General features: G+C 44.1%; 1 protein-coding gene across 2 annotated transcripts in view; it reads right to left on the reverse strand.

Moving 5' to 3' along the window:
• Nucleotides 1-13,350, reverse strand: part of epb41l4a (erythrocyte membrane protein band 4.1 like 4A) — a 43,150-nt gene that overhangs the window by 1,696 nt on the left and 28,104 nt on the right. Inside the window, exons 11-23 of one of the 2 annotated variants that reach the window (XM_031558603.2) lie at nt 13,103-13,194; nt 10,463-10,540; nt 9,314-9,429; nt 6,684-6,774; nt 6,375-6,458; nt 4,894-5,007; nt 3,288-3,335; nt 2,772-2,849; nt 2,155-2,274; nt 1,813-1,860; nt 1,512-1,580; nt 340-450; nt 71-149 (exon numbers count right to left, since the gene is read on the reverse strand). In XM_031558603.2, the coding sequence (XP_031414463.1) occupies nt 71-149; nt 340-450; nt 1,512-1,580; nt 1,813-1,860; nt 2,155-2,274; nt 2,772-2,849; nt 3,288-3,335; nt 4,894-5,007; nt 6,375-6,458; nt 6,684-6,774; nt 9,314-9,429; nt 10,463-10,540; nt 13,103-13,194 (1,128 nt within the window). The remainder of the gene's footprint in view (nt 1-70; nt 150-339; nt 451-1,511; nt 1,581-1,812; nt 1,861-2,154; nt 2,275-2,771; nt 2,850-3,287; nt 3,336-4,893; nt 5,008-6,374; nt 6,459-6,683; nt 6,775-9,313; nt 9,430-10,462; nt 10,541-13,102; nt 13,195-13,350) is intronic. The other variant, XM_031558604.2, reaches the window with a different exon arrangement.

Consider the following 13,350-nt stretch of genomic DNA (forward strand, 5'->3'; position numbering starts at 1 on the left):
CAGTGCGGAGTTGAGAGGGGAGTGACAGATACTGGGCTCGGAGGAGGGGCTTGGAGGGGAGGTAACTGACCTGTGAGGGGGTGTGGCTTGAGCCTGGGACATCGGCGGTGCGGGTGACAGGAAGGGGAGGGACAAGGTCTGTCCTAGAGCTTTACACGTGAGACAGCGTGGGGGGGGGGGGGGGACCAAAACAAAACAAACAGACACAGAATGAAAACAAAAACAATCACACAAATGAAGAGAGATTCCGAACACAGCGACGACTGCAAACATGAGGGAGAGAATTCTACGGTAACATCCAGCCAGCTGGAGGGAGGACAGAGGACTCGCATGACTCACTTGACCTCGGAGAGCACGGAACGCTCCCCGTCTGAACAGTGGGAACGGCGGTATTGACGGTAACTCCTTGGGGAATGTGAGTGACGGAACTTGATCGGGTCACCTTGGGTTCTGCAGTGGAACACACATGCACACACACACACACACACACACACACACACACACACACACACACACACACACACAAAATATCAGTCTCTCATTGAAAGTGCGCACATCTCATTGACAGTCAGGTCTCAAGCATCTCTCTATGCTATACCATGTCCATACAGAAGCCCAAAAGATGAGAACAGAATCATCTAGTGGAACCTCAGATTTCCATAAGGCCCGGAGGGAAGGACTCTGTAGACGCAGCAGCCTAAATAATTAATGATGTCGTGGAACACCTTTGTCTGGGGGAGAATATTAAGTGAGGTGGGGTGGGGGGATGTAGCCATGACCCAGTTTAGACTATGCAGATCAGGCACACTGGTTTAATCTCAAGAGCAGGGTTCCAGGACTGTGACAAAGTGCACTCTACTTCTGTTTTATTGGTCAGAAGCCGATTCAACAATCCCACAGTGATTTAGGAATGAATCAGTGATAAATAAATGATAATAATAAATATAAATCACCCCGGAACTCACTATCCTGTTAAGTGTAAATTACTACAAAACCAAGGCACTTACTTCATGTTTACTAAAATACACACAATAAAAAACTACTAACCCAGAACTACTAACCCAGAACTTCTAACCTAGAACTACTAACCCAGAACTACTAACCCAGAACTTCTAACCTAGAACTACTAAACCAGAACTACTAACCCAGAACTTCTAACTCACTAACCCAGAGGACACATTAATCCTGACTATGTCACTGGTACTGCTATCTCTCACACGGTGTTGTGTGACCATATTATCTGGGTGATACAAAATATAAACTGGAACAGATGCTTGTTGCTTAAAGAGGACCTAACATGTTCATTTTCAATGTTCTTCATTTTATTGTTGGGGTCTACTGGAATAGATTTACATATATTAAATATGAATATTCCAAAAATACATTTTTGAGATTGTGTACACTTCTATTCGCCCTATATCTGCTCTGAGACTGTTCCAACATCACTTTAACAGTTCTAGTCTTCGGGAAGAGGAGAGAGAGGAGAAAGAGACTAAGACAGGGACACTCACTCTACTTTCTTATAAGGGATCTCCTTCAGCTGGTCCTCTGAAAGGCCAGATGGATCCACCAGCTCCTTCCTGTACAGACACAAAGGCCACTTCAGAAACATAATCATAGCAAGTACTCTTGGAAAGTATCATTCCTTCATGACACTAAAATGACACACTGCAGGATTTCATAAAAGCACTGTGACTTGCATAGCTGAAGATGATATACATGTTATGATGTAAATATTCATGTCTTAAGACACAGATGAATCACAACTTGTTCTTGTTCTGGGAGAATAGGAAAAACGAAAACATTGCGTACTTGATGTGTTTCCACAACTGTTCCTTTGCCTGCACATCCGGACTTCTCCTGCAAACAAACACAAACATCCCCTTTAAACAGGTTTTAATAAACACAGCAGAACAGGGCAGACATGTTCTTGAGGCCTTGTGCTACTCTCTGTGGCTACACTCTTCCTTATTGTTGAAGTCCTCTCTACTGTAGTCTTGAGAAAAGAACACTGAAAATGCCTTTTATTATTATTTACTGTATCTTATCAGTAGTATTGCTCTGTTGTTGAAGGGGCTCTAGCATAATGATGATGATGAGGAGGAGGAGGAGGAGGAGGAGGGGGAGGAGGAGGAGAAAGAGTGTGATGCGTACGATCGTGAGCGGTGTCTGGAGCGCCGGTGGTTGGGCTCGTTGTTGGACTTCTCCTTCTGACGGCGCTGCACAGCCTCCCACTGGGGCCCTGAGTCCACCATCTCATTCTCCTGACGGGACCTTCAACACGCACGCACACACACACACAGACACACACACACACAGACACACACACAGACAGACACACACACACACACACACACACACACACACACACACACACACACAGACACACACACACACACACAGACACACACACACACACACACAGACACACAGACACGCACACACACACAGACACACACACACACACACACACACACACACACACACACACACACAGACACACAGACACAGACATACACAGACACACACACGGATGTGGCATTTAGACCATTTCCATGAACTAAGGTGCAAAATGCCATTGAATAATTGTGGTGCAGAATGGGGAATTCCAGTCTTTGAACAGTAAACATGAATCTTGGGAAGCTGTTCTTCCCTGTGACATCTTTAAGTCTTCCTGGAATCTTTATGGCCAGAAGCGGAACCCACCCCCACCCCACCCCACCCCCCAGCATGTCTTCTGTAGCCCCTCATTCTTCAGTGACATCACTCACCAGTTCCTCTTTTTACGGTGTTCCTTGTTGGAATTCTCAGACTCACTGCCACTGCTGGTGTTGCCACGGGAACGCGACCTAAAGGTCAAACAAAGGGGGTTAAAAGTTTAAGAAAGAGCAAAGAGAGACAACTGACACCTGCTGTGTGTGTGTGAGAGTGTGTCTGTGTGTGTGTGTGTGTGAGCGTGCGTATGTGCGCGTGCATGTGTGTTGAAGGTCCCATCAGGATGAGATTGAGATGGCGGACTGTGTGTGCTTGGTTTACAAAAAAACGAGACAGACAGTAAGAAGCTTTAGAATAGTTTTTGTTATATTTGTTGTTATATTTTGAAATAATATTGCCCTAAAAACCAATAGTCTTGTAAAAACCCTCATAAAAGCTCTCCAAATAACACATCTACGAGCATCACCCTTCATACACAGAAAATAACGGCATCAGCGCCTAAAGCCTTGTAGAATGAATAGTACAGTAAGCACAACCTGCCCCGAGGACCAGTGTGAGAACAGATAGCGTACCTTCTCCTGTGCTGCTTACTCTCCGGATCTTCGTTGCTCTGGCCCCTCCTGTAGAGGAGACATTAGGCGAGAGGCGCTTGAGGTCAGGGGTGGTTAAGTGAGGTGGTGACCTGACGGTGACCGGGCGGGGCAGGGGTGAGATTGCCGTTTAATAGCAGGCATCTGCATGCATATGATCTGCGCTTTAGGAGGGGAGAGGGCGCACCTCTGCTTTCTGGGGCGTTATCAGTATTTATTTATTCATAGAGCTCTTTCATCGCATAGTCCCAACAGGGCATCTCTCTCTCTCTCTCTCTCTTTTCTTTTATTTCATTCTCTCTCTCTCTCTCTCTCTCTCTCTCTCTCTCTCTTTAGTAGCTGCAGACTGAAACAGACATGCACATATTCCTGTATGGCTCTTATCCCCACTCTGTCCAGTCATTTTGACTCATCATCTTAGTATGGTGCTCCCAGTTTAAATCGAACTACAGACTCAGTGTTTGCTAGCAGAGCTAACAGTTTCTCTGTGGAAACGGCAGGACTCTTGCCTTCTGGGAACATATTTTAAGGGAATATGTCGAGAAAGACAGATATACATCTTCAAACAAATACATTTAAATGCATTTCCTATTTAATAAAACTAACTGTGGCACACTGTTTTTCCACATACCCTACGGATATTCTCACTCTCATTGTCATACATTATCAAAACATCTGCCTTGACATTCATCCTAGTAAAACTCAGCAGACACCATCTGTCTTTTGTTGTTTGTCGTTTGTAATTTGAATTATTTACTCTCTGGATTTCTCACTTTATATTAATGGCAAATGTTTGCAGATAACACGTGGAATCCGCTTTTGGAACAATGGGGCATTGACTCCAAGATCCATAATATGTGTTTGCTCTGTAAGTTCACAGAGTGCACGGGATCACAGGTGAGTAGTTAAGACATTTCAGTGTCCTTTAAAAATCGCAGTATATTACTTTATGTAATTGTTTGATATTGGCATTTGCAGTAGCTATGCATCCCATTACAAGATGTCAAATGGACATAACTACACAAATGGTTACAGATCATGATGATTCAATTTAGGTAGTGTAGCGTAGTGGACAACTCCAATGATCTGAGATGAAGATGAGGTGCATTTTTCCGTGCCACCACTAGGTGGAAACAGTCTCGCATAGATTGTGGGCAGGGGGAAACTTGGAGCAGTGTTGCTGAGGTGTCGCCCACTTCATGCCCAAGGAGAGACTCTGAGGAGGACACCACAGAAACTGAGCCACCCATAATAAGTAGGGACACAGGAGGAGCACATTGACAAATCCTCACAAACACACACACACACACACACACACACACACACACACACACACACACACACACACACACACACACACACACACACACACACACACACACACACACACACACACACACACACATACACACGCACACCGAGATACATCCACATATACACACACACACACACACACACACACACACACACACACAGATAAATTCACATACATACATACATACATACATACACACAAGCACAGAGATAAACAGAACCATTTGCATATGCGGACACAGGCACACCCTCAAGCCCACATGAGAATACACACCTGCGTCTGGAAGAGTGATTGGGCTCGTTCTCGCTTCCGCCCGAAGGGGTGCGTCTGCGGGCATTGGGGAATTTTGGGGACTTATTACGCTCATTAGCGGAATTATACAGACCACTGTGGGAAACACACAAAGAGTCGGGCAAAGGAAAATAATTAACATCCATATAAAACACTCCTGAATTGCCACAGCACAGCCACACACACACACACACACACACACACACACACACACACACACACACACACACACACACACATACACACACACGCAAACAGACAGACAGACAGACAGACACACACACAGCTGATATAGTGGGATATCAGGAATCAGTGGTGATATCCAATAATTTGGAGATTGAGGACTGGAATTAAAGCGTTAGACATCTTCAAAGCTGTTGAAAATACTGTAATCTGTGTAAACTGTGCTCGGAATTGAGCAATTTATGTTGCTCAACGTATAGGAATGCAACTTCAAAACACAACAACAGTATTTATGTGTTGCACTCTACAGCAAAACAAAATACACTATCATTATCAGGATTAAACACATAGATTCTAGTTCTTTCTTTCACCTCAGCACCTGCTAATCGTACACACGTTGATTCTTCACAGCTATCTGGCACCTCAGTCTGATGCGACTGGAGCATAGTTTGGTACACCCGTGATAGGCTGTATTGGTCGCATTGCTTGTGTTTTACTCCTCCTAACAAGTCCCTTTGGACAAAAGCGTCTACCAAATGAATCAAATTTAAATACTGAGATGATGCTTGTGTTTTAATCAGACGGCTTAAGTAGGCCAGGCCTCGCTGCTATTTCAATATGAATATGAATGGAGCTTTCTAGGGCTGGTTCCTTATCATCTGATCATGCCTGATGTCTGATCATGCCTGCTGCCTGATCATGCCTGCTGCCTGTGTAAACATTGTGAAGTGAGCAGATATAAGTTAACAGCGCGCTCTGCTCATCAGACGGCCTCCTGCTGCTCTCCTGGGAGACTGGCACACAGGCCTTGATCTCGCTGTGGCTTACAGGTTTTAGACCTTGTCAATCAGAGGGCTTTGAATGCCATTGTTCCATTCTTGAGCGAGGGCGGAGAGTAAATCCAGTTAATACCTGGGATTGAACCCGTCTCACCTCTCGCTCTCTCGCTCTCTCGCTCTCCCACTCTCTCAGGCTGCGGGGGTCTCCAGCCAGGAATAATCGATCAGTGCTTAGAGAGCGCAGCCAGACAGGTGTAATCAGTCCAGTATTTGGAGCTAGGGGAATTCAGTAGAGATGGGCTCCCTGATTCACTGCTTCCCTCAACATAGAGGCTGGTATCACGCTATTAGCTAATGGCTAACATAACACCCACATATTATTAATACGTCCACTGGTCAGTGATAGAACAGGTTTGGAGGGGCTAGTTTGGTGTGAAAAGGGGGACTGAATTTGGGTTTGAGATGTCGGGTTCGGTGAACACATTATGAGTCAGCGGTTACCTCTGTGGAGCATTCTCGTCCCACGGAGCGCCATCTTTCCCACGAGACTCTTCCGGTTGGTTCTCTACCTTGTTTGCTTTAGAGCTGAAGAGAAAATACATATGGTAAATGACAGGAAGTTTCTAGAATGTATATTTAAACATAAGCCATACTTTTAATTATTCTCCCCCTCCCTCTCGCTCTCTCTGTCACACACATGCACATAAAAACACACCCACATGTTCTCACCCCGACACACACACACACACACACACACACACACACACACACACACACACACACACACACACACACACACACACACACCACCTCTTCAGTGGGCAAGGAGTTGTGGTTTTAGTGGTCAGCTCACTCCCAGTGTGCTCTGCTTTCGAGGCGGGTGGGCTCCCATTGGTCAGTTCTGGCAAGGCGCACAAAAAAACAAAACACTTCTTGAATCTTCCATATGTATACTATGTGCGTCCATCACAGAGAATTCACTTGGTCTCGGCGTGCTGTATCTCTTCCCCTGTCCATCTGGATCCGCTACTCGTCATCGTTAGGTGTCACCTCTGTCACTGTCCATTGTGTGCGAGTGATGTCTTTTTCAGAGCTCTTTCCATGACTAAGTGAAGAGGCATTTGGCTGGAACAATGGAAGGATGGACCAGGTGGCTGGGTCAGGCAGAGACAGCCCCACTGTGGCTACCTTTAAGAGACCTGCCAATACGCCTTGATGCCAGACACCGAGTCCTGTGGGGGGGGGGGGGGGGGGCTGTTGTTATGGCAGAGGGAGGGTGTTAACATAAAAACTGGGGGTACGCAGGTGGGCCACATGCACACTTCCTAAGATATGCAGACATACACACCACACAAACACACACACACCACACACACACCACTCACACACACCACACACACACACACACGCATACACACACACACACACACACACACACACACACACACACACACACACACACACACACACACAAACACACACCTTTAAGGGACAATGTACCTGGATAAATATATCTAGTCAGTCTATTAGGAAGATAATACTATGAATATTATATCTAGTGAGAGATGGCAAATAATGGCAAATTATGCAGCGAATAAAAAAGATGATTGCAGAAAGCAGTATAAACATGATTTGTGGGCACAGCTACTCATATGAAAAACATCTTCTCCATAAGTATTGTACCCATCCTTTTGGCTTCTCCCTGTTCCAGCATGTTTGAACTCCTCAGATGCTGAAATGATCAACCCCCTCCAAGTTCAATCAAGGTCAGTAAGCACATCAATGGAGAAGACCTATAGGCTAATGTGCAGCAATGTGAGAGGCCGGGAGTAATACAGCTTCAGATAAAGGCACCGACTGAACGTAATTGCTCCAACTTTTGGCTGAAGAGCACAGGTCTCTTTCCTTCACTCGCAGGACACCTGCCAGGACAGTTAAAGAGCAAAAAAGCCAGTCTGGATAGCCCTGAAGACATGTAACGGTAGTGTCGGTATGTTGTGACAACATTGCTTTGTTTCCATGCCAGTGATGGAAGCTGCCTGTGTTAGTGGATGCCTGCGGAGGTGCAAACTACTGAGGTGAGAGTAATTTGGACAGTGCTATGTAATTAGCGGGAAGGGTTCAGTTCCAAACATGGGAGGGACCTGAGCTCAGAGCACCTGTGCGTGGGACGCTTTGAATCATGCTGGCACTCAGTGTTAACATATTTTGTATAATGTGAGCTGTAAGACCTGAGCTGAATCCTTGTAAAGTGAGCATTACACCCATGGTAAGTCACCCCTGTTAGTCTTCTCTGTTATGGGCATTCATTTTCAACACCATTAGTGGAGCCTGGTTTTAAACTTTCATGACACTTTCTAGTAGATACAGTATATCTACCTCAACTGTCTACAGATAAAAACATTTGATATGCCCATGTACCCAGGTACAGATAAAAACATTTGATATGCCCATGTACACAGTTTTTTCGGGAATGCCGATTTAAGCCTCTTCCTTCCAAGATGAGAAACCTTCCTTTAGGAGGTAGAACCAGTTGGGGAAATGGAACTACTTCCTACTAATACAAGTATACTAAAACTGACCACTAAATAGGAGGGAGTGAAGACTTGTGAGTCTGTAATGAACAGGTGGTTACAGCGAACTATAAGAGCTATAAGCTTCTTTATGGTTCAGTAGGAACTTATTTATTTTCTTTTATTTCAGCCATACAAAGAATGATTATGTTAAAACTGTAATTACAACACAAAAGATTCATTTGACTTTGACACACCAGAGGATTTTAAGGGGCAACCAGCAGCTGTTTAACACTGTTGCTAGGTTACAGAGCTTGGAGACAAGACAAAAAATGCCTGACCTAGACTTGAAAAAGGTTGACAGCTTTAAGGGACTGGTTACAGTGAAAAATATCCCCTACCCTATTTCAAGATTGCTTCTTAAAAAAAAGAAAAATCCTGAATATATCTGGTTTTCCCCAGAGTCATATTTGATCCCATGGAGAGTGAAAGAGGCAGCCTGGAATCACAAAAAGCTTGGCTCAAAAGCATCAAAAATATGACTGCTGTGTTTTCATATTCCTACGTCCTTTTGGATCGAGGGAGCGGAAGTTGTCATTTTGGATCAAGGGAGCTGAGGTTGTCAATTTGGACTCACTTGCAAGTTTCCGCCAAAGGAAGCTCCAACAAACACACCCAATGATGTAATTGTATATACTTCATGCAGTAGAAGGGTTAGGGTTAGCTAGGTGTGAAACACACAGGAATCAGTAGAGAGGATAGAAAGTCAGCCATTGCCACATTTCAACTCATGTAAGCAGCAGATGACTCACACAGACTGAATGGATACATAAAGCTCGATACTCAACACACTTGTGTGGCCTCTCAGCCGGGTGCTAAGCTAATATCCAGTTCTGGATGAGAGTTAAGTATGTCACCATGACTTACCAGCTGCATGCTGGGCTCTCTTGGGGTAGGTCTTACTGCGGCTCCGGGCCACTTGCTGGTCTGGTCGGGGCAGGCTGGCAGTCTGCTCCCTCCCCATCTGCACTGCTGTCTTCCCACTAAGAACACAGGCAGCTGTCTTCAGTCATTTTGTTGTTGTTTACATTGTTTACATCCGTAATCAACAAGGAGGTGCACAGCATTTTTCCTATAAGAGGTCAACCTTTTTGAGGGGACAGCAATTTACTTGCTTGGCTGTTTGTTCAAAGATTATTCAACGTTTTCAACATTCAACACAACAGACAACATTCAACACAACCGAGAACATTCAACACAACTGACAACATTCAACACAACTGAGAACATTCAACACAACTGACAACATTCAACACAACAGACAACATTCAACACAACAGACAACATTCAACACAACAGACAACATTCAACACAACAGACAACATTCAACACAACTGACAACATTCAACACAACCGAGAACATTCAACACAACTGACAACATTCAACACAACTGACAACTTCAAAAGACACGTCTGACACGTGTGGTGATCACAGGCCAAACGAGCAGCACAGCTAGAATGAGAGCACAGGGATCTTTCCAGCGACGCACACTCTGACAGGAGAACAAACAAACCCAGAGCAAGTACGTAAGTGTCCTCCATTCTCTTAGTCTGGCTGACACACTGAATAAACTGAAAACCTTGGACAGTCTAAAGGCAAAAAAAAATGCCATCACAGAGTTCAGCAGGGTAGTCTGGAATGCAACAATGCAACGTTTCATAGTAAAAAAAAACAAAAGGGGTAAAAAAGAATATCCTGTTATTCTTCAATTATTCAGGCATTCCAGTGTATGGGTGATGTTGTCAGCATACTCCTTCAGCTCCTGGGCCACAGTATAACAAACTCAATTATTAATGTGCTGGCTTAGTTTACCACGAGGCCCACACTTCCCTCTCATCTCCTCCAAACAGTTTGTTGCACCGTCAGATTCAAATCTACATCAAGATGTATTACAGTGTCATTAAGGACACGGATTTAGGTTCTGATCAATATAAAAAAAAAAATGGACCCAGATTTTCAAACAGATATTTTAGTTTTGTTCTCACCATCACTGTATGTCAGGTGAAACAACTCACCTGTAACGATGCTTGGAGCCGAGCGCGCTAAATTTAGACAGCTTTCTCGTCAGTGTATTGGAGTCATTTTCTGGCATTCTGGAAAACACATACTTCATTAGTTAATATTTGGTTTTAATAAATTCTGTGATAGTAAGCTGTTTAATATTTTGTTTTAATAAGTTCTGTGATGTCCCCATATTTTTGCGGTTGTAAATCATGTTTTTTTTAATAAGTAGAGGTACATGATGCACAATGTATACGTACCTCCGTCCAACAGAAACAGGTTCTTTATACATTCCTTAAAAAGTAAAAGCTCTAAGGAACTAATTTGCCGGAGAATAGATGTAAAGGTACAAAAAGAATCCTCGAAGGAGTTCTCCAAAGGATCCATCGTCAGAGGGTTTTACGCAAACCCTTCAAGGGTCCTTAAGAGATAAATGATAAACCCTAAAGATTCTAGATTACTCCTTCTCTTCTAAATAACCGTAAATGTCAGAGATGGCAAACTCATGATAGCATATGCCTCTTCTCACTCCCCACGGTGTACTAGACTTCCCTCTTCACTGGGTAATAGTGTTTCTGTATAACAATCTTATTTTTGGAGCCTCCGCCTTAGAAGCTGTATTTTAATGAAGCTCGTTACTACAAAAAACAGCTTTTGCTGTGTTCTTCTTAGAATCCCACAGTTCAAAAGCTCTGGTAGGAAAAGCCAGGACTTACTAATGCACAAAAGAGGAACAAAAAGACAACTGATCAAAGAGGATTCTGAGACTCAGGTGTGCTGTACTTAAAATATATAGTGCTACTCTAGTTCTAGAGCCATGCAATCATTCCACATCAAGTACACAGAATGTGTTGAAACCTATGGTGTTGCATGGAAATATACAGCGCTGTCGTTTGAAGCTCTTACTGCCTCATGGTCTGACCTTAGCTACCCATTGATAAAAGTTTCAATTTGAGAGTTGGTGTTGTTTATCCTCCTATGGAAGGATACAGCAGTGTTCACCCTGCTGACAGAAAGGAGGGCGATACTAGACGGTTCACTGGTACCTGAGGGAATGCTGGTTTATGCAGGGAGACCAGCACTACAGGCAATGCTGGTCAAAAGTCATCACAGATGTGCGCTAAATTATCCAGTCAAGGTAAATCAAAACGACCTCAGTCAAGGCTGTCTCCCAGCATAGCCTGCATGAAACCAACATTGTTGACTGACTGCACAGTCCACTGACTACCACTGTGCAACCAGAACAGCTTAGTGCAATAACGAGCTAAAGCTTCTCTAGGCTGGTGCTTTCCCCGCAAGGTGTGTATGTTACTGAATCTGATTTTCAATCGGCATCTGCCAACCGCTGACCTTCATGACAGGAATTACTGAAATTCTGTGCACCTTCAAAAATGAAAATACATCAAAATGTGCTCAAGTCTTTTCATTTCGTGCCTTCTCAGTAGAGAATATGGACAGAAGCAAGAATGGCAGTTGGAGATGAATAGTCTACACACTTAAAAAGGCTCAGGCCAAGACATGTCTTTTCCTCCTGGACTTCAGTTAGCCTTACAATATGCCTCTTTATGCCTCTGCCTTAGAATTGTGCAAAATGATTAATCCGTTCATATTTTTACAATGTAGGCAATACTATCTTGATAAAGGGAATTGTTGAAAGACTGAATTCAACATTTAGCTTGAAGGCTCCAGCCGATATGCTCCTGTTTGTTTGACACAATAACTTTAGCAGAACCAGCCTGGTGCCAGCGACTGTTGGAGCTCCTCTTTGTGTATCTAATGGACACCTCTCCAAGAGAATGGTTGCCCCTTGGTTTCCTCTCCCTCCCACCCCCTGCCTGCCTTCCTGCATCCTGCTCCAGGACCTGCAGGTTGGTGGGTTCACACGAGGATTACCGCCCCCCAATCAGCAGGCGAGCTCGGTCCACCACGGCCTCTTAGGCTCTCTGGGGCCGGGCTCGCTAAAGCCCCTTCTGATTAAACCAACACCAGGGTCGGCCCGGGGGAAAGTACTGCTTGGGCGAGCCTTGTGAGATTTGGGATTTACACTGCAGCCTGGTGAACTCTTTGAGGGGAGATATGGAGAGAGAGAGAGAGAGAGATAGAGAGAGAGAGAGAGACAGGGAAGGCCTGTAGCACATTTACGAGTCATGGATTTACTGTGGTGGGGGGCCGAGTGTCATAATTAGACAGAAATGAGATAGTAAGTCAGACAACAAATTAGGGATCGGAGGTTTCCTGAAATAACCTGCTAACTCTACTCTGCAATTTTACTGACTCTTCATCAAACTTTACTTTACGTCACAGGACTATCCATATAAAACATGTATACCTGTGTTTCTACGCTGTTTTACAAGTGTTACTGTAAGTGTATCGTGTAAGTGCAGTACACTAATTCTACACGTAGGCCCACTTTATGTATTGGTTAATTGGTCTGAATAGGAATGAATAGGGAATCCAGTGTCCGAATATTTTGATGTGCTGGAATTTAATCAAGTGAAGAGCGGCACATTCCTCAATGGAGTTTCAATGGAATTTGACTGCAGCAGTGCCAGGTTAAATATTTCAGGCCAGCTGTGTGTACTTGACACTTGATTGTTTTGTTCATTGTAGATTTGGACATGTGTAATTACGCTGGGAGAAGAATAGCGTTTTACCTGAAGAAGGTGTGGTGCTCTACACAACATTTCCAAAGGTTTTTACAGGCCGTCTTAGTGGGAGACTCAAAGACAAAGGACGTTTCACTGCACTGGGAACAGAAAAAAAACAGAGCGATCTGCATTAATATCAAGGCACCATTTTATTTTCCATGATGCTTGGTTACATCAGTAATTTTCACGTAAAGGACCTTTGTATGATCAGCTAAGCCTATTCAGTCCATGCTGAACCAGAAAATAATGCAAAT

The sequence above is a fragment of the Clupea harengus genome, chromosome 21, assembly GCF_900700415.2.
Source record: "Clupea harengus chromosome 21, Ch_v2.0.2, whole genome shotgun sequence".
Classification (NCBI taxonomy): Eukaryota; Metazoa; Chordata; class Actinopteri; order Clupeiformes; family Clupeidae; genus Clupea; species Clupea harengus.